Consider the following 25,844-nt stretch of genomic DNA (forward strand, 5'->3'; position numbering starts at 1 on the left):
ATTTTGACCAGACTGGATAAGGTCCTATTATTGCACAGTACCGGAGTAGTAGAGCCAGGTGGGATGTAGAACAGAGGAACTCCATTTTTGGTGCTTTCAGGAATCATGAAGTTCTCAGGAACTGAGTTGAATGACTGGAGGTGCACCAACATCTGATCAGTCTGGTTGATGCTGAAAGAACAAGAGTACACAGGCGGTTAGTAGATTTATATAATGTGTAATGATTATTTCATGTTCTATATATTGGAGAAAATGAGCAGACTCTTCATTTGTTATTTTTATAGACTGGAAATTATACTTTCTTCTTCCAGTGACAGATGTTGTACCTCTGCAGTGTGTTCCAAAAGCGGCGGATGACAGAGGTCCGGTACGGGCTGGTGATGGGTTTCCTCTGGGTGCAGCTGATGTCATGTAGAATGTCATAGCTTCCCTCCATCGTCACCTCCACCTTTGTGGTTCTCATGACGGGGTCCAGTGGCCAGGAAGCTGCTGCCAGGTACTCGATATGCATGTTGTGTTTCCATAACAGCACCAGTTTCACCTCCAATTGAGTTCCACCTAAACAAGTCAGGAGGTCAGGAGCCACATTTTCAACAAAGATTAAAAGTTCAAGCAATGCATCTAGGAGCCAAAATTTGCACTGCTGTGGGGCAGAATGATGACTTGGTTCAAATATATAACTTCAACAAAAAGAAAGCACAAAGACTCTTTGATGAACACCACACACAACTAAGTGAAAGTTAAAATCAAGTGGCAACCAGGTCATTGCTAAGGTTAGACATCACAGTATCTTTGTAACAGACTGAGCTTTGGACTGCTGCAATGAGTAGTAATTTCTGTTTGCATAATGTGAGGACCTATTTGATAAAAGATCCAGAATATCCAGTGCTAATACTGAAGCTAGGTGTATGAACAATACTTTACTGCATGAACCTGAACCTGGCTGTTGTGTGACAGTGTTTAATGGTAATTTAAATTGTGTGCACACATAATTGGTAGAAACCCAATGGTTTGGTAACCAATGACAGATAATAGACTTTGCGTTGACTGTTTGTTGCTTTGAATTATTGTTTAATTGCTTGATTCATCGTAGAGATGTACACTGCCGAGCCAGACAAAGCAACAGTGCGAAATGCCGATAAAGCTCATAGCATTAATTTAAGTAGTGGTGTTGAAATACACAACAGATATGTAACAAACTGATTGAAAAGCTAACCCTAACCCCCTAAAAAGGCAACCAGTATAAGAAAATCAATCCAAGGTTTAATGGTAAAGAAGGATAAAACACTGGTACAAAATTATCTGGCAGAAAATTTGAATATCGGTTTGCTCTATTGCCATGTGGGAAAAAGGGAAAACCATCAAGTATGGTATACAGCAAAAAGGCTGTTTAATCATGAGTGCATTACTGAGCCATAACTGTTTACTGCAATGAAGAGCATAAACATTGGAAGTGGGAGCTCCCACGCTGCATCTGATTAAGCGATATGTCCTTGGACTTTCTACTTAATCTTGGTTTTGCTACATAAAGATATTTACCTTTGGTGAGGCTGATTTCTCTGATGGTGTAGCCCTCTCTCAGTCGCACAGACACTACACTGATTAAATGAGCATGGACTTCCTTCTCTGTGTGCTTCTTCCTCCTCATGACCAGGGCTGGGTTACCGCTGGCTGACACCAGATGCTCATTAAACAGTTTGTGCTGAGAAACTACAACACAGTGAAAAATATAATATAAAATAATGTTATCGTCATTATCAGTACCAATTAAAATATGTTATGCTTTTTTATGAAAATAATGAATGAGTGAACCCCACAAGACAGACACAGAAAATTTCTTAAAACATAAATCTTACAGGAATTAGAGTAGAGTACATTCCTCAGTGAAGTAGGAGTCCCTTTATGACCACATTTACATTTCATTTAGCTATGTAATTTAACATTGATCATGGACATTTAAATTCACTTGATGCACATATGTATTAGGATGTGAACCAAATTAAAGCGGCTATGGCCGAGGTGGTGGAGCTGTCATACTCTAACCAGAAGGTTGGCGGTTCATCCAGTCTTCCCCAGCTGCATGACATGATACTGAATCCAAAAGTTACCCCAATATAAAAAAAGTGCTGCCCATAGATGCACTGTATGAATTAAGACAATCCCTGCCACTAGCACACCCAGTATATCTCAGTCCATCCCTATTCCCAGATGCACAAGGCACATCTTGTCACCAGAACCCCACATGCGCTCTGGCATGCTCCATGTGCACTGGATATTTAATCGCATTTACACACAAAAATAGAGCCCTACGAGCCCTAGACAAGTGATGGAAAAAGTTTAAAGTAAGAGCCCATGACGTTGTTTTTTTGGAAATGGAAACATTTCACCTCACATCAAAGATGCTACTTCAGTTCAGTTTGCTCAATGGGTAAGGAACAGATTCATATCTTGTGGCTAAGGCAATAATAAGACATAACCACAATTTATTTGTTTTCTCATGGCCACAAGTTAACCATCTCATTACCACGCCTTATTAACCTTATATTACAGAGATACGGGAAACATTTCTCTGTGACTTATATTACAGGAGATATGGCCAGTCAAAGTCTGGCCATATCTAGAGTCCACCCAAAACGCTCAAACTTCATTAGCCTAAATCTCCCTTTAATTTCCATCTGAGGCGCAGAAAATGTTGGTGCTTGTTATATGACCAGATTAGTAGGCCAAAGTATATTTCTATCTATGATGTTTTATCCTGTGAGGATGTGATGTGTTGATTTGATATTGGAAAAACCCATGTGTCTCACCACAGTAGTACTCTGAATTCATTGATTCCGGGGTCTTGAGGAAGGAATAGGTTAAGAAGGCCTTGTGGTAGGCATTCATATATTGGCTGGTCAGGTCAATTTCAGGGCAGCTGGGCAGGTATGAGCCAAAGGTAGCTAATGAGATGAACTTCATCAGCTCTACATTAGGTATGTATCCAAAGCTGCAGTCATAGGAGTATGCACCACCAACCTGAAGCAGAACAAACACAGTCAAAAGAAGAGCAGCCCAACTTTTCAGTGCAATAGTTGCTTTATGTCTCCTCCATTCTGGATCAAGATGACAGAATAATTTTCATCACATAGTCCTACATATCAAAATAGTGTTAATGATTAAGTACATTGTTAGGAATTCTACCCTTATTTTCATCATACTCAGATAGTGTTTGTGTGAAGGCAGACCATATTTATGATCCTGTTAGTTATAATTCTTTACTTTCATACCTGTACCACCACCACTACAATTTAAACTAGAATATTTGTTTGTCTTTAAACAAGGAGTTGCCACATCGACAAAACACTATTTCTGGCATTGCACTGGGAAAATTAAGCTACATCATTAACAAATAACATAACTGCAAACATTGTGAGCTGTCATGATCATATTAACCTTTACAAAAGAGCAAGCAATGGTTCCACTTCTGAGCTGGTTCAGCAAGGTTTCGCACACTGCTACATCAGGGACACTTGTCACTCCATCTGTAATTATAATGATACCTGGAAAACACAGCCACACACAATTAGTTTTTTCGCCACCTTCGTTCAGCTTTTCGGGATACCCTTTTTCTTCTGACCAGCATGGCATGGAGATTTTTCTTGCCAGAGACGACCTTTGCCTTTTAGAAGCAATAACATTTGTAATTTTAGAGTTGAAGTGAGTTTCAAATTTGTTGGCTGAGAGACAACATTTTTGCCTACTCAGATAGAACTCTCATAGAAAATCTAAGAACGATTAGAAAGAGCAACATCACTCACTACAACCTTAGAAATGTTCAGACCATTTGGAGATGATTAAGTCCAGAATAACCACACTCTCATTGTCAGCACAGATTAAAGACATTAGTTCAGCAAAGTCATCCAAAAGGCTGCACAAAATTATTTCTGTGCATGAGTGAGCCTTCATCACACATGCTGACAAAATACAATAACTTTTTTATTGTTTGTGTGTTGGACAATGTGTGCAGAGTGAAGTGTGTGCAGAGTGAAGTTAATTCACTCTGGATGAATGGGGTAGTTCGTCCTACCTGATAAAGTCAGTGTATCTGCAGTGAAGCCATTAGGTGTACAGCTGGACTCTGTTTCTTTCGATCGATTTTGTCATCAATGTTTTTCATTATAGGAAACTGAATTGGCTTAGTTAATTAGGCTGATATTTGCTGCCATGACAAAGAGTGACATCTGGGGCACCCTTGTGCAATTTTGTGAAATACAAAAAAATAGAATTAAAAAATATTATTTTCTTTATATTAACTATATCATCATTATTACATATAGGGTTATACTGGTAAAGTATATACTATACTGGTAAAGTATATACTATAGATGCACAACAAATATACAGGTAGGATTCAGCATAAACTCTACAGATACCGTTTCGATGTGCTTGAATAAAATTTATATTACATTACATTACATTACATTACATTACATTACATTAAATGTCATTTAGCAGACGCTTTTATCCAAAGCGACTTACATTTTTAGAACACTCATCATTTTTATGAGGGGCCATCTAGGGGTTCAGTATCTTGCCAAGGACACTTAGGCATGCAGATGGGATAGAGTGGGATTCGAACCGGCAACCTTCTTGTTGCAGAGCACCCGCTCTATCCCCTAGGGACTCTCCCCGAGAGCCCCCTAGGCCACGCTCTCCCCGAGAGCGTGGCCTAGGGGATATAAGAGAAGGGGACAACAATGATAATGAAAATGCATTTTATGTCCAGGAGAACATTACAGTTGTGCTACTGACAGATATTATGACTACTAACATTGGCTGAGGAGTAGAGCTTCCTCCAACCAAAAGATCACCCTTTTTAGGGTCACTGTCAGTAGCTACTCCTGTCTGTGTCTCTATCATTCGCACTGTGTAATGCTCTCCATACATTGTCTAAGTTTACTAATTCTGTTGCTTTATCCAGTGTGTGTGTGTGTGTGTGTGTATGTGTTTGTGGGTGTGAGTGTACTTCGCAATTCTTTTTCTCTCTTTTCTCTTCTTCTGACAATGAATCATTGACGGAAAAACATTGTTTTTTTGTGTTAAACAATTTACTGAATTGAACTGAGATTGATTTCGTTATCTGTAAGATAGGTAAAAGGCATTGTTATTATAAGGAAGTTTTATCAGGCCCGGATCTAGACTGCTAAGACTGGTGGGTTAATTAGAAATTTGGGATGGCACCTTTTCACACAGTGCACTTAATTTCCTGAGTTTCATCGACCAGTCCTTTTTTTGAATCAATATCTAATCATTCAAATGAAGATCAATTTTAATGAGAATATAGATTTATAATGACCAACCAGCCATTCAGAAATCAGGAATTTCTGACGGGCGATTGAAGGTCAGATATAAATGGGACAGATGATCATATGATCATATAAAACGGTAGTGTATATATATCACCTATATATACACTACCGTTCAAAAGTTTGGGGTCATTTAGAAATGTCCTTATTTTTCAAAGAAAAGCAGTTTTTTTCAATGAAAATAACATTAAATTATTCAGAAATACACTCTATACATTGTTGATGTGGTAAATTACTATTCTAGGTGGAAACATCTGGTTTTTAATGAAATATCTACATAGGTGTGTAGAGGCCCATTTCCAGCAACTATCACGCCAGTGTTCTAATGGTACATTGTGTTTGCTAAACGCCTTAGAAGACTAATTGATGATTAGAAAACCCTTGAAAAACCCTTGTGCAGTTATGTTAGCACAGCTGAAAACTGTTTAGCTGGTGAAATAAGCTATAAAACTGGCCTTCCTTTTAGCTAGTTGAGTATCTGGAGAATCACATTTGTGGGTTCCATTATACTCTCAAAATGGCCAGAAAATGAGAACTGCTTTGGTGCTGGTAAAGTGGCCAGCGCAGTCACCATATCTCAACCCCATTGAGCTGTTGTGGGAGCAGCTTGACCATATGGTATGCAAGAAGTGCCCATCAAGCCAATTCAACTTGTGGGAGGGGCTTCAGGAGGCGTGGGGTGAAATTTCTACAGATTACCTCAACAAATTAACATCTAGAATGCCAAAGGTCTGCAATGATGTAATTGATGCAAATGGAGCATTCTGTGACGAAAGCAAAGTTTGAGGAACAAAATATATATTTCAAATAAAAATCAATTATTTCTAACCTTGTCAATGTCTTGACAATATTTTCTATTCATTTTGCAACTCATTTGATAAATATAAGTGTGAGTTTTCATAGAAAACACAATATTGTCTGGGTGACCCAAAACTTTTGAATGGTAGTGTATATATATAAATATATATATATATAAAAATTGCTCTGAAAACAGTGGAGATGGTTGTGGACTTCAGAAGGAACCCAGCCCCACCCACCCCCATCATCCTGAGAGACGCCCCAGTCGTCACTGCAGAGTCTTTCCTCTTACTGGGCACCATCATCTCCCAGGACCTCAAATGGGAGCTGAACATCAGCTCCCTCACCAAAAGAGGTCATCAGAGGATGTACTTCCTGCGGCAGCTGAAGAAGTTCAACCTGCCAAAGACAATGATGGTGCACTTCTACACCTGCATCATCGAGTCCATCCTCACCTCCTCCATTACCATTTGTTTCGCTGTTGTCACCGCAAACGACAAAAGGAGGCTGCAGCGTATCATCCATTCTGCTGAGAAGGTGATCGGCTGCAATCTGCCATCTCTACAGGACCTGTTTGCCTCTAGGACCCTGAGGCGTGCAGGCAAGATTGTGGTTCTTCCCCCCGGCAGGATGCTGCGGGCCATCAGGACCAAAACCAACCGCCACAAGACCAGCTTCTTCCCGGCTGCCTGTCCCTGTCTTTGACTCTTATCGCGCCCCCACGCCTCAATGCTGTGTTACATTAACACATACTACAGTATATTGCACATTCTCGTTCTCTCCTATTTTGTTTGTTTTATGAATAGTTATTTCTTTCTTATGTGAAGTACTTATTGTGTTTTTGTAGTACTTATTGTGTTTGTATGTCATGTTCAATGTAGGCACCTTTTTTTACCAAAGAAAATTCCAGGTAGGTGTAAACCTACTTGGCAATAAATCCTTTCTGATTCTGATATATATATATATATATATATATTTCTTATTCATATTGTTAGAGTAAACCGACCTGCACTGGAGTTTGGAGGCAGCAGCTGAAGGGCCAGGATGCCCTGGCGTACCATGCTGAGCAAACCCATATCAGCTGACACCATAGAAATGCCCTGCTTCCTGTGAGGCTGATTGTCCATGTTGTTCATATGAAGGCTTGGGTTTAGAACTGGCTCCAGTGACTAAAGGCAAAAGGAAAAATAAATGGTTAACATTGGCCGAATACAGTTAGATGCAAATCTATCAAATCACAAGATGGGTTGATTGCCCTTTTCAAATTAATACAGTACACGATGCTTGTGTTGGCAATTCACACAGTGAAAATTCTGCAGAGAACAGTAAAAAAAAAAAAGAGTGCTACGCACAGCTCTTCAGTAAGGCAATGGCGCAGAGCAGATATATTTTATATTATTATCAGAAGTGTTAACACTTTTTGGATCAATATGAAGTTGTAGTGGGGCAAATTAGACTACAGCTGGCTTATACAGTCAAGGTAATTCTTGGGAAGCCTTGGTTCCTTAAATGATGCCTACAAAGCCTACAATATGAAATAGCGAGGCTGTTAATCCTTCACAATACAATTCCTGATTCGATTTTCAGCTCCAAGCCTGATGGATGTAACTGAATCAATTGGACAACTGTAGGGGCTATAGAGCTGTGTCATATATAACCAATGTATATGTGCTCCTGGTAATGAAGGAACATATAACTCAGGGTATGGATCTAAGTTTACATTGTACCACTGTATAAGAATTACGGCAAAATATCTCAACATGTGAACATAAATGCAATTAAAGTGTACATTTCACATTAGTGTGATAGAAATACTTAAATGATAGAAGTCCTATTTGGAAAAACAACATTTTGACATGTACTTTGACTCTTTAGTTTGTTACATGGTACACAGATGTTAAATGTTTCTATGAAGTCAGCCTCACTATTGTTCTCTTTCAACATTCATTTCGGTATCTCACTATGGGACACGCCCTCCGTGCTGTCCCCCAGAAGCAATTTACACTCTGCCAGTCCTGACTGGCAGGCAGATGTGACGCTTGTCGCTAGAGGAGGGACCTCCTGCTCTATATAAGATCGGATGTCACGTCATCGCCTTCAGTCAAAAACCTCTTCTCGCTCCTAGAAGCATTATCTCAGACGGCAGGTGTAGCTAAAGGCTAACAAAACGGATCACAGAGCGAGCTAACCACTCGGTCATCGAGCGTTAGCTGAAACACTACATAGCTGTCTGGGGTTAGTAGATAGTCACCATACTAGCTACTCGGCACTTCCAATTTATCGGAAGAGATGGCAACCATGAACCCGGCTCCGGTCCTCACCATGGACAAGAGCAAGGTACCACCGAGGTTGTGCACATATGGAAATAAAATATCGGAGGCAGAAACCCCTTCTCTTATATAAATTGTATTCAAGCACAGTGAAACAGAGGCAGAAAACACCAGAGAATCACTAACAACCCCGGACACCTGTGAGCACTGTGCAAGCCTTTCCACAAAAACACACCGACGCAGGCTAGCACGCCAAGCTTGTTAGAGATGGATCCTTTGATTGGGGTTACCGTCCCCAGTACACAGGATAGTGCAGAAGACACCCAGGGAAAAAAACTTTCCGTGGGTGCCAGCTGGGGCGATCAGCTTGATGCCTTGGCACCGCTACATGACTCGGACGAGCCCGATACCGACCTAATGTCCGGTCAGGGCGGAACCGTCGGCGGTGACTCCAACTCACTGGAGTCTATCAGCCTCGGCTACGAGGACGACGAGGTGGAAGTGGAATCCGTGTTCACCTAACCAGCCGCGGGGCTAGCTTCTGAGGATGGTACATGCGGCCCACCGGCTTCCAGCATGGACCTGCACAAGGTCTATAAGAAAGCGGCTGTTAAATTCGCAATTTGGTTGGCCTGACGCCCTCACAGAGACCACCATGTCCCACTATCCACGGATGATGCCATCACCCTGACAACACACACCACCCTCTCCAACCTGGAAAAGGCCAACACATATGTGAGGATGCTGTTCGTGGACTACAGCTCAGCGTTCAACACAATTGTGCCGGCCAAGCTCGTCCCTGAGCTCAGGAGCCTGGGTCTGGTGGCAGAAACTTGGACTATGGGCAGAGAAGGTCTCTGGTTCGTCTCTGGTACAAGTCCACGGTGAGACAACAAAAGACGAACCTGGATTGATCTGTCCAAAAATCCAAGAGTCTCCCTACCATGTCTAGTGCCCCTGAGCAAGGCACCTTACTCCCCCAACATCTGCTCCCCGAGCGCCATACATGGTCGCTCACTGCTCTGTGTGTCATGCACACAGATGGGTTAAATGCAGAGGTTGAATTTGCCTGCCATTGCATGGGTGTGTTGTGCATGTCTGTGCATGTGTTTGGTATGAATAAACATATCTTAATCTTAATCTATATCTTAAAACCCCCCTGTGCAACTAAATCTCTGACTTCCTGACGAGCAGACCCCAGGGGATGAGAATGGGTAACCAAACCTCCTCCTCATTGACCCTGATTACCGGGGCCCCTCAGAGCGCTGGAACCATACAGCTAGTGTTACCACGACTGCTCAGGCCCTAGGGCCGCTGGCGGCTCGAACCCGACGGTGGCAAACCTGTGGGGTATGGGAGTGGGTAATGAAGACTGTGACCAGGGGCTTAAGAATCTAGTTTGCGTCCACTCCAACGGGATATTGCAGTCACAAGCGCAGGGAGATATGCACATATCTTGCAGAAAGAAATCACTGCTCTGCAGAACAAAGGGGATGTTCAGGTGGTTCCACTAGAACAGAACCAGAGTGGCTTCTATTCAAGGTACTTCCTGATTCCGAAGAAGGACGGGGGTGTACGCCCGATAGTGGACCTGCGGGCACTAAACACACACGAGAGGCGGTACAAATTCAGGATGCTGACACATTCAGCGCTGATCCGCTTTGTGCGTCCAGGCGACTGGTTTACAGTCATAGACCTAAAAGATGCATATTTTCAAATTCCTATTTACCCTCCTCACAGGAAATATCTCAGGTTTGCCTTCCAGGGCATAAAATATGAATACCCGGTGCTCCCGTTCGGTCTTTCATTAAGCCCACAGGTGTTTGTGAAATGCACTGAAGCAGCTCTGGCGCCCCAGAGGGAGGGGGTTATGCGTATAACGATGTATATAGACGACTGGCTCATAGCGGCACAGTCGCCACAGCAAACCCACACCAGTCAGCTCACATCACATCTGGCGGGCCTTGGTTTTGCGATAAACTGAGAAAAGAGTGTTCTCATTCCAACTCAGAGAATCACATTCATAGGAATGAACCTAGATGCAGTCACGTTCAGAGCGCGTCTGTCTGCGGAAAGGATAAAAGCTTTCCAAGCTTGTCTGGCACTTTTTCGCAGAGGGAGGTTGCTAAAGTTCTGGTCATGCCTCAGAATTTTAGGGCTGATGGCCTCAGTTCTGGTGGTCATTTCACTGGGTCGTTTACACAAGAGACCAGTTCAGCACTGGGTAGCGACGCACCATTGTTATCGCCAGGTATTTTCTCGGCTGCGACCATGGAGATGCACAGGTTTTCGGACCAAAGGCGTTGCCATGGGAACAGTCATGGAACGAAGGGTTATAACAACAGATGCCTCTCTTGCGGGCTGGGGGGCCACGAATGGGGAGAGGACAGTGAGCGGGACATGGAGATTATTAATGCAGTCAGCTCACATAAATTGTCTGGAACTATTGGCTGTATCGTTGGCACTGAAAAAATGTCTTCCCCTTCTTGGAGGGCAGCATGTTCTGGTCAGAAAAGACAATACCACTGTGGTGGCATATATCAACAGACAGGGGGGCTGCGTTCATGTCATCTTCACACATTGGCACACAGACTAATAGTGTGGAGAAGTTCTCACCTGTTATCCCTCAGGACGACATATGTGCCGGGCACACGGAACTGGGGAGCGGATTTTCTCTCCAGGGGCAGCCCTCGCTACAAGGATTGGAAACTCCACGGCAGGGTGATAACGCAGATATGGAGAAATATCTGCGGATGCGGCCGGTGTCAAGGAGCTTAACCCCACTGTGGGATTTAACACTTGTGCTTGAAGCGCTACCTTGCCCACCTTTCGAGCCAATGCAGCTAAAAACGAATATTGAAAGAGAACTTGAGGTTAAGGAGTTAAACCCTGTTCTCTGAAACATGAGTGATGTATCTCACCAGATCACCCTCCTTGCCTGGAGCGAGGGAGAGGTGTGATAATTTTTTTTACTAAAGGCGATGACGTGACATCCGGTCTTATATAGAGTAGGAGGTCCCTCCTCTAGTGACAGACCGTCTGCCTGCCAGTCAGGACTGGCGTAGTGTAAAATTGCCTCTGGGGGACAGCGCTGAGGCATGTCCCATTGTGATGGCCGCACCAGCAACCACACACTGACAATCCAAAACATGATGGTAACTTCTTGATTTCTAATTTGCTTAGTTGTTTGCTTTTTGCACACACACCCACAAATAACTGGACACATTTTGATTTCATACAACATACTTTTATTTGTTAAATATTTTCTTTCTGTGATAATTAATTACGTTTTCTTTGAGTTACCAGTTCCTGGGGGGTTGTTTCTGGAGTCATCTGGCCATTCAGTAAAAGGAGGCCCAGCTGTAGCAGACCACCTTAAATGGCTGTGAGTCCTAATTGGACTGCACCATGTCTATTGCCATCATGGGGAAGGACATTGTTGCCTTATCTCTATTTGTAATTGTTAAATATTTAATTATTGATTGATATTTATATTTAATTTTCCTTAGTTAATATTATATGGTCTAATAGAGGGAGGTTATGTTGTGACGGTAGTTTGGTTTCAACGTTAGCATGTCTATGTGAATCCCCCTCTTTGTTTGGAGTGGCTTGACCAGCCACCATATATGTTCCCATCCCTCAGTCGAGGGGGGGCTTTTTTTGTTGTGATGCTGTCAACTGGTCGCCAGCTGCTGTTTGAGGATAATTTGCATTTTTACCAGTTGTGAGATTTTCTTTTTACTTCCTGTTAATGGAAACTGAATTAAAAAACAACTTTTCGTGCAAAGAAACTCTGTGGCTCTCTGATCTTCCTGCTCTGTCCTTCACACCCATAGTGAGATATTTCAATCATGTTTCAGTGAAACATGATTGAAATTCAGGGGGGGGGCATGAATGTGCGGGGCCTGAAATGCAGGCCCCGCACCGTGCAGGGTGCGGGGCGCCCTTGGTGCAGGGCACGAGGCGCCCTTGGTGCAGCGCGGCGCATCGCAGCCGATGTGCACAGCTCAAAGGTTTAACAGGGGGATGGATAGGAGGCGCTTGGCTTTCCTTGGCGCTGCACTGCGCGACGCCGACCGCAGCTTCGGCGTCCGGTGTAAACCCAGCGTTAGACAGCGTCTCTCCTCAGGAGAAGGAAAACATTCCATGACGTTTTAGCTAGACCTCAGATAATATGAACGTGTTCACCGTTCAAATTCGTTATTTGTCATTGAGTTGCGTTCAGTTCATTGTTGTCATAAAAACAAACACGTTCTTTTGAACTCGTTCATGCACAACACTGCCAAGCAGACACTTTTTATCTGATGATGTATACCAGAGATATGAGAAATATAAACAAATGAGTTTTAGGTCAACAAAAAGCTAAATAAATAGTGGGGAACTCCACAAATGTTGGAGAGCATATCTCGCAAACTGTTCATCCTATCTACTTAACACTTGGTATTTGTAACGGCATTGTCGACCTTTGCGCAATTAATACATTTTGAATAAACCAGTGACTCTGTATCAGTCAGACGGCAGAAGGAAATTATCAAAATTGCGACTAGATTATATATCATTTGTTTATTTTATGTCACCATATCGGACTGACAGACATTCTTAAGATGGCTGATCTCTATCATCATAGCTTCACCTTCTCTTTATAATTTTTTCTTCAAAGTAAAAGCATGTTCATTTCATTCCTACCATGCTTTATATTGAACTGAATTAAAACAATTCTACTCTGAAAGGATAAGAACTTGGGTCCAAAGGTCGGTCAATTCAGGCTTAAAACACGGTGCAAATTACCTAGTTTCAAGTCGAAAATGAATGTCTGGGCTTGCGGACAGTTGGATGACACCACCCAAGCAGTGTGGAGTCATGTTATGTTTTTTATGTGTAGGTTATTAAGTGTAGGTTGCCAGTTACCTCAATCGTATTGGATTCGGCTGCAACAAAGTTTACTTTTGAGACTCAAGAAGTATTTTGTGGATTTAACCAATTCGCCCAGCCCTCCATTGGCATAGTGATGAGTGAATTTAAATTTTTTGCTGAGCCCCTTTACAGAGCTCTGAAATAGCTGACTTGCAATGAATTGAATTCAGAAAATCATTCACACTTAATTACAGTTTACACAAATCTTTTTTCATTACATTACTTTTAATGAGAATTCTTTAATTTGTCATCTTAGAGATATTTTCATATTAAATTGTAAATATTGTTCATCTGCACTTGCCTGTTCATGCTGCTGATGAAGGACTTCAGCAATGTTGCTCTCCACAGCTCTGAGCTGCTGATAGATGTGATGCAAGAACTCACTGAGGTCTGTTCTTTCAAGTTGACAGCCCTGAACCAAAACCTGAAGGAAAATCAAAGCTGTCAAAGGACTGCAGCAACACTGACAAAAAGTTCTGCATCACATGGAAAAATGTGAATATGTACAGAAGTCTGTATTAGGCATCTGCCATTAGAACCCAACATATACATACAATAAGCAGAGCATGTTGCTACTGAAAAGTAAAGTTCAGAGGACTGACCCAAAAGACAAAAGACTCCATTATGTGACATCAATTCTGGTTTTAGTTACGTGCGCAGAAAAGACAACTTCTAACCACTCTTAACCACAACCTACAGGGATATTGGCTGAGTTCAGGGATAAAACACAACAGCCCTCATAAAACTTACAACAAGACTGGACAGAAAAAAACTCCTTTTACATCATAGTGTGGCAGATTTTACTTTTAGGGATATTTGGAATCTTGTTAAACATTTGACATTTGGAATCTTGTAAACACCAGTTACAAAACTGAAATGACATAAGCTGCTGTCTGATGACCTGATGGGAAGTGAGTCCGATGATTGATGAATACGCCAAGATGGTGATAAAGATCTTTGGCTTGAAAAGCTGATCAGTTCCAGGGATTGTGAATGGTTGGGCCAGACCAGCAAGGCACCTTGACAAGGCGTGAAAAACTTCATCAAAGATCATCTCTCCTGTGCTGTCATCCTGCAGAACAGAAAACAAAAAACAAGTACAGGTTAATGTATTCATTAACATACTTCTAAAGCATCTGTGTTTTTTTTCAAACAGTGGCGTTCACACTGACAGCTGTGAAACAGATAACCCCATACTGCTCTGTAGTACCTAGATGATGCAGATGTCTGCCTCTGCTTTGTTCTCTGCATCAGAAAACAATATCCAGACTCTCTTCATACAGTTGCATATTCAATATGTCTGGAGAGTGACCCACTGGGGCATTTGGCATTGATATATCTTTAAGACAGTGGCAGTTCAGTCAGGGGAGTACAGGCTGCAGACCATTACTTCCTTGGATCAGGCTCTAGCAGCTTCAAGATCTCTGTCCATGTCAGTCCTTGGGAAAGCAGTTGCCTAGCAAGAACTGCCAAATTACAGATGTCTTGATCCCTACGATGCATGGCACTACGGCAATTCAGACCAAACTGACAGAAGCAGATGAGGCAGCTGGGAAAAGCCATAGCAGGACTCGGGGGGGGGGAGTCGGGCGCCACCGGTGGTTGCCGCAATCCATGCTGCAGAAAGAGGACACGGTTTGTTCGCTCAGGTTTTCTGAGGACCCATCCACAAATGGAAGCTTTCAGTTGGGTTTGTGAGCACCCGTCCAGGAGGGGGATCCACTCTCATGGCAAAATCAAGCTATTAAGGGATTTGCAGCGAAAAAAATGGCATGCAAAAGGATTACTGTGCTGAGAGAGAAGCAGGTTATCCTTGCAGGTGACTGGTTTGTAACTCAACCTCAAAGATGCCCATTTTCAGGTTCCAACCAGATTGCTCAGGTTTGCCTTCAAGTGCAGAACCTTAGAGTTCTGTGTTTTCCATTTCGGTATCTCACTAGCCCCACAGTGTTGGGGCCTCTACGAAAACAGGATCTCAGGATATAGAGCTACCTCTGAACTACTGAATGAATATTGGCCTGATTGCTTTAACTAGGCATTGTTGTTTACATGTGATCAGAAGATCCCAACTTTTTTTTTTTTCTAAATTCTTTTTTTGCAAAACATAAATTTCATGATAAAGTCAATTAGATGAGCAGCGTAGCATGCATCACATTTCAATTGCAGGCATAATCACAGTTAATGTGTTAAGAGAAAAACAACAACAAAGAAAAGAAAAAAAACAGCAAAGAATGATAAAGATAATAATAATAATAACATGATTTTTCCGATCTGTGGATATTGGAATTGCCACATTATACAGCAAGAAAATGTACTCTTTTCTCAAACACACTTTCCAGTCTGTAACAGGTTTTAAGATTACGAGCTCACTTTGAGCTTTAACACTGCAATGAACACTGACTTGATATATATAAGATCTGCTGGAAATCTCCATCTTCATAACATAAATTACACACACAATAGAAAGCAAGATAATTCACAGTCAGCATTTGAAATGTATTCTACATAATTCCCGTCCCACGTGCCCTCCCCCCACCCCCCACCACAACTCAGCATCGCCTTAACAACAACAATAAATAAAAAAATAAATAAACATCTAATGCACTGTGCTATAATAAAGATATTATGAATAGACCCAGACTGTTATTTGGGTTAGATTGTCATAATATGTAAGAAACGGCCTCCATATCTTTTCAAATGTGTCTGTAACTCCCCTCAGTGTATATTTAATCTTTTCAAGCTTCAAATAGAACTTGATCTCTTTAAGCCATCTTGTATGAGATGGGGGCACCGGTCTCTTCCAGTTAAGGAGGATAAGGCGGCGATCTAGCAGAGTGGTAAAGGCGATCACAACATGCAAGCCAACCGACCCTACTGGGCCTTCAGGCATGACCCCAAAGAGTGCAATGACAGGTGGGGGTTCAATCTTCATGTCATAGATGTCACTATGCGATGCAAAGATTTTCTCCCAATATGTTTGGAGGCTCGAACATAACCAAAACATATGTAGCCAGATTGCAGTGGCTAGCTTAAATCAGTCACGTGGGATCAGTATTAGCAGGGCCAGTCTTTCCTACAGGCGACATAGGCGGTTGCCTACTTAGCGAGAATTTTACAGTCCACATTTAGAAGGGAAAAAGCTCTTTCAATTCAGCCATCCTTGCCTTTTTGGTATTTGAGGCATAGCCAATGATTTGGCAACGCAAGTATGCTTTCAGTGCTTCCCATATGGTGCTATGAGATACCTACGGTGATGCATTGATCTCAATAAAAAAAAATATTTGGGTTTGGATGAATTTGACAAAAGCACTCAGACAGTAGAAGAGAGTTCAAAGCCCACTGTGTATATGGGGAAGGATGATCAGGAACATTTTGTTCAAAGGATAGGGGGGCTTGGTCAGATATAAATATACTATGATAATTGGGCGGGCTAGAAAAGGGTATAGGCCGCGCATCTACAATGAAATAATCAATCCTAGAACATGTATGGTGAACTGGTGAAAAGAAAGAAAAATACTTTCCTGTAGGAAAGTGAAAATGCCAGGGGTCAACCAATCTGTACTTATCAATAAAGTTACTAATAGCTGTGGCCATTCTAGACCGCTTTGCATGTCTGGTAGATGACCGATCAAGACTGGGGAAAAGAACACAGTTAAAGTCACCCCCAACAATCAAGTGGTGTCTATTGACCCCAGGGACAGTAGAAAAAAAGGAGTTAATAAAAGCGATGTAGTCCCAGTTTGGAGCGTATACACTGGCGAGAATAACAGGCTTGTTGAAAAGATGAACGGTGACTATGATGAACCGGCCATTCGTGTTTGCAATTATCTGATCACTATCAAAGGTGACACATTTGTGTATAAGAATAGCTGCGCCCCTGGCCCTAGCCTTGAACTTGGAATTAAAGACTTTCCCCACCCAACTCCTCTGAATACCTAAAACATCTGCACTTCGTAAGTGTGTCTCTTGGAGGAAGGCAACCCCTACACCAAGTTGACATAAATGTGCTAGTACCTTGTTCCTCTTCACAGGGTGATTCATGGATTTCACATTCCAAGAGATGAGCTTTACTTTTCTACCACAATTCCTAACTCTACTCATAATATAAGGCAAAAAGACAGAACATTGCTCTGTGTAGTATAAAGGGTGTCACAATAAAAAAGGATGGCCATAGATAATAAGAATAAGACATTCCAAAAACAAAAATATGCGACATGTACATTACAAAAAGACAAAAAGTAAAAAGGATGCTATCCCCTCTCCCCCAGCACTTACTCAACCTAAGTGCAATAATACCCCAAAGAAGATCCCAACCTTTGACTTTGTAACAACCCCAAAAGAAGAGTTTATGTCACTAAGTGTCGCAGGAAATTTTGGGAGAATTTTCGGTTAATGGCAGCACAGAAAACTGTAAGGGAATTGAATCGGGATACTAGTTTCTGGCAGTTTTACAAGCCTGACAATGTTGGGAGGTGACCCCCCACCCCCCGCTCCTAGGCCTTGGGGAAGCTTTCACATGCACATGAAGATGCTCTGAGCTTTACAAATGCAAATTAGATAGTTTCCCTCAGTGCAGATAACACCTTTTTCGAAAAGGTACCAACTAAACTATCAGGCGTAAGTACATCAGGCTTAAAATAAATATAAAACCTGAAATTGTTTCCTTTAAGTAAGTAAGTGTGCTATAATGAATTACATTTTAAACCATGAGCAAAAGTCAATGCTATGAAAAAAATTTGAAACAGTGCACTTTATTTCAACATTTTATTATTATCCAAAACAATGAAGTTTCGATAAGTCTGTTTCTCTGGATAGGAGTGACAATCCACCTCTTCAAATCTAATTGCCCATGAACACTATCTTAAATCTCAACCACTGTGCAGAGTTGCATGATTACAGTTATTCTTTTACTTGTGTTGGTTAAATAAACAGTGGATGTGTTAACCACTCATCTACCAGCAATCTGCTCAACAGGAAGAAATGATAATGGGTATTATCAGTCTGTGCCATGTAAGCTCCAAACTTCTACTGGCTCACCATAAAAATATCTGTCTATAAAATCCTGGCAAATACAGCACCATATTAACATGTCCATGGCCAACTAAGTTGATGACTCTGCTGAAATGCCCTCATATTTTGAACTTCATTTGTCTTATTATTGTTATTAAATTTTCTCAGTATTCCATTAAAACACTAAACACTTTTATCCAAAGCGACTTACAATAAGAGCATTCAACTATGAGGGTACAAACACAGAAAAGCAAAAATCATGTAAGTACATTTACTTAACACCAGAAAGAATAAACAGGCCCTCAGTCACATACTCATCCCAAATAAAAGTACAATTTAAAAGCTTCTATAACCGAGGCTTTACGATTTAACTAGTGCTAGTGCATGTTTAAATATGTATGAACTACTTAAATCTAACAGTTTTTTCTCGTTAAATTTTTCCATAAACGTGACTTTTTCTCGGGTTGTATTTTTCTTCACAGTTCTGATGCAAATGGCGGAGCAACGAACCGTAGCGAGGGTAAGATTAAGAAGAGATTAGCTTTTTAAAATACATCCTCCAGTTTACTTTATCAGATCTTTTTCATCGTTGTGTTTTCACAGCCTGGTTCCTGCACACAACGAGGTGGTCACTGCACATTCAGCGAGCCTCGCTGAAAGTACGGTTTTTCACGGCGGAAAAACGACACCATTGTATGTAAGTATCTGTTAAGGATTTTCTTTTTTTACTGAGGATCTTCCAACGGTGATGCTGCGAGGCTATTTCCGTTTATTAATAATATACTCATGTTACTCTGGTTGTTTTTCAGATTAAGATTAAAATTAAGATGCATTTATTAGTCCCAAACACATGCACAGGCACACTCATGCAGGTAGGGAAATTTAACCTCTGCTTTTGACCCATCTGGTGCAGGACACACAGAGCAGTGAGCGACCATGTACGGCACCCGGGGAGCAGATGTTGAGGGAGTAAGGTGCCTTGCTCAGGGGCACTAGACAGGGTAGGGAGAATCCTCTTGTATTTTTGGACAGATTAGCCATTATGAAGGAGCTTCCAGTACATCCAACCGGACCTTGCATCAGCATTGTAGAGTTCAGGAGTTGTCGGAGAAGAAAGAGGCTAAGGTAAGATTCATTAAATAATTTTTCAGTTACATGTTTAGGTGTATGTTGTCATTGAACTGTGCTAATTGTACTGATTGTGTTTACAGCTTATTGAAGCGGTGCAGATGACATGGATCCATCCTTCCACAGCCAGGAGCTCACCGACCTGTGTGCCACACTTCAAATAAGACTAAAAGCTACACTGATCTCACAGCTACACAGCAAAGACGTCTACAGCTACAACTGGCTAGGCCAGTTGTGTTTGTACAATATTTGTGCTGTATGTAAATAAAGCTTTGACTCAACATACTTTGTTCATGTTTTTTGCCCTCTACAATATGTTCTCATATAACATCAAGCATCACATGAATGAATGTATACTCTTTATTAGCCTCAGTGCTTTTGGTAACGGCTTACTAATAAATTATAATATATATTAATATATAAATTATTGGTTACAACTATATATACATTTTTATTATTAATAGTGTGGGAGGGGTTTACCCCACGTGTGTACTGCAATGACCGAGGTTGACCAATGGCAACACTTCTACCAGCCAATTACGGGTGACTTTTCGTTTCAAGGTTCGGTGGTTTCCTCCAATGGTGAATCGAGAGAGGCTCTTACAAGCGGCTTCGCTCAGAGTCATATGCTAATTAGATCACACCTTCTCTCTGCGACGCTGCTCACAAGCTGCAGGGGATAAGGTGATTTCCAAAAGATTTCATTTGACTGAAACTCTGCTTTTCGTCTAGTGGCTGGGTCTCGGCTACTCAATGGAACAGACCATGCAGAGAGCTTGAGTACCATCAACAAGAGCTGCATATTAATATTGATGGGGTCTTGTTGTGGCATGGTACAGGGCAAACCAAGTCAAGACACTGTCTTGCAAAGTTCGGTAAGTGCTCCCGCATCTCCAAGGAAGGGCAAATGGAGGAAGGTAAATCACCCCACAGATGCATGGTGTCAGCGATCAAGGCCAACGGTTTTGAGAATAAACGGGCATGGGTGACTGCAGCTTCATCTCACATTCCCTAAAATATGCTCAGAGGCTTACACTGCGCAGCAGAAAGTTGACCATCACGACATGGGATATAGGTCTCATGATGTCTGCATTACAACAGAAGACTTTCAAGCCCCTGGAGTATTTAAGCATCAAGTGGTTGTCATTCAAAGTGGTATTCCTCATTGCATTAACATTAGGAAAAAGAGTGGGTGAACTACAGATGCAAGTGCAATATAGCACACAAATCCAGAATTTCTGCCGAAAAAATGCGGGTTTGTGATCCCTCTGCCCTACCCAGGAGGAGGGCTAGTAGGATCTGGAGCGGGTGCGGCTTTACCCATTCAGAGCCCTTAAGGTAAGGAGACAGATGCCCATGTCTAAATCTAGTGTCACTGGGTCATGGAAATGATTCAGCAGGTGTACAAGGGAGCTGGCGCTCCAACTCCAGCGGGAGTGAGGGTGCACTAGGAGTATAGCAACCTCCTTGGCCATGTGACAGGATGCCATCGTCTCAGAGATCTATGCAGCTGCTACATAATTGTAGCAGCCGTGCTGCCGTGTCGGAGGCTAAGCAGCGGGTGTGGGAGAAGTTCGGAGAGGCCATGGAGAAGGACTTTCGGTCGGCACCAAAGTGTTTCTGGAAGACTATCCGGCACCTCAGGAGGGGGAAACGGGGAACCATCCAAGCTGTGTACAGTAAGGATGGGACTCTGTTGACCTCAACTGAGGAGGTTGTCGGACGTTGGAAGGAACACTTTGAGGAACTCCTGAATCCGAATAACACGCCCTCTATGTTGGAGGCAGAGCTCGAGGTTGATGGTGTTTCATCGTCAATTTCCCTGGTGGAGGTCACTGAGGTGGTCAAACATCTCCGCAGTGGCAAGGCCCCAGGGATTGATGAGATCCCTGGGGCCCCTCAGCTCTGGGTGTTGAGGGGCTGTCATGGTTGACACGCCTATTCAACATCGCGTGGGAGTCGGGTACAGTGCCAAAGGAGTGGCAAACCGGGGTGGTGGTTCCCCTGTTCAAAAAGGGGGACCAGAGAGTGTGTGCCAATTACCGGGGCATCACACTTCTCAGCCTCCCTGGTAAAGTCTACTCCAAGGTGCTGGAAAAGAGGGTTCGGCCGATCGTCGAACCTCAGATTGAAGAGGAACAATGCGGTTTTCGCCCCGGACGTGGAACTACGGACCAGCTCTTCACTCTCGCAAGGATCCTGGAGGGGGCCTGGGAGTATGCCCATCCGGTCTACATGTGTTTTGTGGATCTGGAGAAGGCGTATGACCGGGTCCCCCGGGAGAAACTGTGGGAGGTGCTGCGGGAGTATGGGGTAAGGGGATCTATCCTCAGGGCCATCCAATCCCTGTACTCCCAAAGCGAGAGCTGTGTTCGCATCCTCGGCAGTCAGTCAGTTTCGTTCTCAGTGGATGCTGGTCTCCGCCAGGGCTGCGCCTTGTCACCAATCCTGTTTGTGATATACATGGACAGGATATCGAGGCGTAGTCGTGGTGGGGAGGGGTTGCAGTTCGGTGGTCTGAGGATCTCGTCACTGCTTTTTGCAGATGACGTGGTCCTCATTGGATCATCGGCCTGTGACCTTCAGCACTCACTGGATCGGCTGGCGGCCGAGTGTGAAGCGGCTGGGATGAGGATCAGCACTGCTAAATCTGAGGCCATGACTCTTAGCAGGAAACCGATGGATTGCTTACTCCGGGTAGGAAATGAGTCCTTAGCCCAAGTGAAGGAGTTCAAGTACCTTGGGGTCTTGTTCGCGAGTGAGGGTACTATGGAGGGTGAGATTGGCCGGAGAATCGGAGCAGCGGGGGCGGTATTGCGTTCGCTTTACAGCACCGTTGTAACGAAAAGAGAGCTGAGCCGCAAGGCAAAGCTCTCGATCTACCAGTCGATCTTCGTTCCTATCCTCACCTATGGTCATGAGGGCTGGGTGATGACCGAAAGGACGAGATCACGGGTACAAGCGGCCGAGATGAGTTTTCTCAGAAGGGTGGCTGGTGTCTCCCTTAGGGATAGGGTGAGAAGCTCAGCCATCCGTGAGGAACTCGGATTAGAGCCGATGCTTCTTTACTTAGAAAGGAGTCAGCTGAGGTGGTTCGGGCATCTGGTAAGGATGCCCACTGGGCGCCTTCCTTGGGAGGTGTTTCAGGCACGTCCAGTGGGGAGGAGACCTCGGGGAAGACCCAGGACTAGGTGGAGAGATTATATCTCAACACTGGCCTGGGAACGCCTCGGGATCCCCCCGTCAGAGTTGGTCAATGTGGCCCGGGAAAGGGAAGTCTGGGGCCCCCTGCTTGAGCTGCTCCCCCCGCGACCCGACCCCGGATAAGCGGATGAAAATGAGATGAGATGAGTTTGTGACCTGCCCAATAATACTGTATATATACAAATTAAAACTGTACAACGGTCTGACAGAAGAGGTCATGTAATTAACGTGAACCAATCAAGACTTTCTTCAGAATATTCTAAAGATACTATAGATTAGGGCTGTGCAATTTTACGAATTTGAATCGCGATTTTGTTTATGGGGTCAAACGATCTCCAAACTACTATAATCGAGTTGAAACCATTATTTGGCATTTTTTCCGAAAGAGACGTGCATGCGCAGATGGGGACATTTAATAATGAGAGGAAATTTCAAAGTGTTTTTTTGGAGAGTGTTAGGGTTGTCATCATTAAGGGTTTAAATAACCGGGCACTGATATCCTGGTTTCATGGAGGAATAAGACACGCAGCCGTCATCGGTTTTTACCTGAACTGGAAGTGATTCACTTTATTGCGCACGCTCCAGTCATTTAAAGAATAAAGCATAGACTTCAGATCAAGGGAATATATTAATAATCGTTTGAATAATCGTGATTTCAATATTGTCCAAAATAATCGTGATTATGATCTTTTCCATAATCGAGCAGCCCTACTATAGATAGAAAAACAAATATCTCTCTACTATGGGTCATGTGCTGTGTTTATTCAGGAAACAAGCGCCTAAACATTAAAATGTGCTTCTATCTTACCACAATCCCTGTGGAAGGGCTGAGATCCAGCTCGATGATGAATCTGTACCTCCGAGCCAGGAAGGTGGCCCGAGTGGAGGGCACCAACATGTAAGGGTACATGGTCGGAGAGAAATCTGGCTGCCATCCTTTCGGTAAGATGCTCAACAAGTCCAATTCATTCTCTGTGTTCAGCTGTGAATGCAGGCAAACATAACATTAGTGACTTATTATACACAACATTTATAAGGTTCAGAAAATTTGCTAATTATTAGTCAAATATTCTTAAAGAATGGAATTCAGAGCTAACTTTTGCCTATCATCTTTTCATGCAACTACGTACTATATTTAAGGTAAGCAGCAGAAGCAAAATGTTGAATAGAAATGTTGTTTTTTACTGCTGTTTCCCTAACACTTTTTACTCTTTGCTTTATCCTACTAGGATAAATCACAGTTGGAGGTAATGCAGATTTAATGTCAGATATGTGACTATTTTTAAATAGATCAAGACAGACCTCAGGAACAGGCTGCAGAGGAAAAGCCTAACTGCCTGCCTCCGTATAAAAATAAATGGTCCCTCTGTGGCTGATCTTGACTACAGTAAGGCTCTGGAGGAGTTCTTTCAGAAGCCGAGACGGATCACTTGCAGTGATCCAACCTGCACCCTGTGTAAGAAGTAAAAGAGGTCACACAGCATACCTCTTCAGGCCCTGAGTTCCCTGTTCCCCCTTGGCCATGTTTGCACTTTTTTATTAATGTTAATTTATTTTACTTTTAAAATAGGGCCGACAGTCAGCTTCTCTAGCAGCCCTACCACCAGGCTTAGCAAGTTTTCTGGGGGAAACCCTGATATCTGCAATCATACATATACAGTCCCTGACAAAAGTCTTGTCGCTTGGGTACACGTTGACCTTAAGTGCCCCTCAAATATATTTGTAATCATTTTTTTTAAAAGAAATGGCTAATTTCTATCCCAACAGCTTTTGAAATAATATTTTGGTGCCAAATGAAACTGCTGAAAAGCATTTTACGTTCACAGCTTGGTAAAGCCCACTGAGTCAGTTTTTGCAAAGACAAAAGTCTTGTTGCCTTGTCATATGATGCACCCAATCCTAGATTACAGCCTCACCTGTGATTAATAATTGATCAATCAATTAGTGGGTGTGTATATAAAGAACCCCAGCACACCAGACCTTCACATCAACTGCAACTTGACCTCTGACAACATGCCTAAGATTGACCCTGAGACCAAAGTGTTGATTATAAAGAGGCTGACGACCAGATCCACTGCTGAGGTGGCTGACACCTTCAATGTGTCTCAGCGTCAAGTAAAAAGAATAAGAAAAATATTTGAAGAGACTGGAGATGTTTTTTTCCACAAGACAACTGCTCGGGAGGACCGTTTGTTGGCTCAAAAATCCAAGGCCAGCCCCTTTTCCACTGCAGCAGAGCTCCACGAGGCCTGGTCACCTCAAGTCCCTGTGTCAACCAGGCCAGTTTGTAGAATTTTGTCTCGAAATGGCCTCCATGGACGAATCAGTGCCCAGAAACCAGCACTAAACAAAAGGCAATTAAAAAGATGTGTGGCGTTTGCCAAGGCCCACAGCCTGCTAAAAGGATGGACGCTGGAAAAGTGGCAGAAGGTGGATTTCTCAGATGAATCTTCGGTTGAATTACATCACACTCACCGCAAATATTGCAGGAGACCTACTGGAGCCCGCATGGATCCGAGATTCACCCAGAAAACAGTTAAGTTTGGTGGCGGAAAAATCATGGTCTGGGGTTACATCCAGTATGGGGATGTGCGAGAGATTTACAGGGTGGAAGGAAATATCAGTAGCCTAAAATATCAAGAAGTATTAGCTACCTCTTACATTCCCAACCATAAAAGGGGTCAAATTTTGCAGCAGGATGGTGCTCCATCGCATACTTCCATCTCTACATCAAAGTTCCTAAAGGCAAAGCAGATCAAGGTGCTCCAGGACTGGCCAGCCCAGTCACCAGACATGAACATTATTGAGCATGTCTGGGGTAGAATGAAAGAGGAAACATGGAAGACGAAACCAAAGAATCTTGATGAACTCTGGGAGGCATGTAAGACTGCTTTCTTTGCTGTTCCTGATGACTTCATCAATAAATTGTATGAATCATTGTCGAACCGCATGGATGCAGTCCTTCAAGCTCATGGAAGTCATACAATATATTATTTATGGATCTCAAAGCCCCACTACTTAATTCACTGATGTTATGCAACATATTTTTGTATTTGAAGTAAATTATTTGTTCAATTTTCACATTACTCTCTGTAGGCGACAAAACTTTTGTCTTGCCAAAATCTGACCTTTCTTTGTTCATTAAATGATCAATCTTTCTTCAGTAAAGTCA

At 42.8% G+C, this 25,844-nt stretch overlaps 1 protein-coding gene and 1 long non-coding RNA gene across 7 annotated transcripts in view; one reads left to right on the plus strand and one right to left on the minus strand.

The window, feature by feature from the left end:
- The window catches only part of szt2 (SZT2 subunit of KICSTOR complex), a 172,220-nt gene that overhangs the window by 142,016 nt on the left and 4,360 nt on the right, over nt 1-25,844 (minus strand). For all 5 annotated transcript variants that reach the window (XM_062396270.1, XM_062396266.1, XM_062396265.1 and 2 more), the window contains exons 3-11: nt 23,481-23,654; nt 14,232-14,402; nt 13,632-13,754; nt 7,153-7,315; nt 3,436-3,542; nt 2,808-3,018; nt 1,540-1,710; nt 327-558; nt 42-171 (exon numbers count right to left, since the gene is read on the minus strand). In XM_062396270.1, the coding sequence (XP_062252254.1) occupies nt 42-171; nt 327-558; nt 1,540-1,710; nt 2,808-3,018; nt 3,436-3,542; nt 7,153-7,315; nt 13,632-13,754; nt 14,232-14,402; nt 23,481-23,654 (1,482 nt within the window). The remainder of the gene's footprint in view (nt 1-41; nt 172-326; nt 559-1,539; nt 1,711-2,807; nt 3,019-3,435; nt 3,543-7,152; nt 7,316-13,631; nt 13,755-14,231; nt 14,403-23,480; nt 23,655-25,844) is intronic.
- Nucleotides 107-19,751, plus strand: LOC133961223 (uncharacterized). 2 transcript variants are annotated; one of them, XR_009921973.1, is made up of 6 exons: nt 107-196; nt 335-496; nt 18,823-18,860; nt 18,944-19,037; nt 19,254-19,465; nt 19,552-19,751. It is a non-coding gene; the product is annotated as an uncharacterized LOC133961223 (long non-coding RNA). The 2 variants fall into 2 exon arrangements; XR_009921972.1 differs by having other exon boundaries at nt 130-196; nt 312-496.

Source organism: Platichthys flesus, chromosome 9 (genome assembly GCF_949316205.1).
Source record: "Platichthys flesus chromosome 9, fPlaFle2.1, whole genome shotgun sequence".
NCBI classification, from domain to species: Eukaryota; Metazoa; Chordata; class Actinopteri; order Pleuronectiformes; family Pleuronectidae; genus Platichthys; species Platichthys flesus.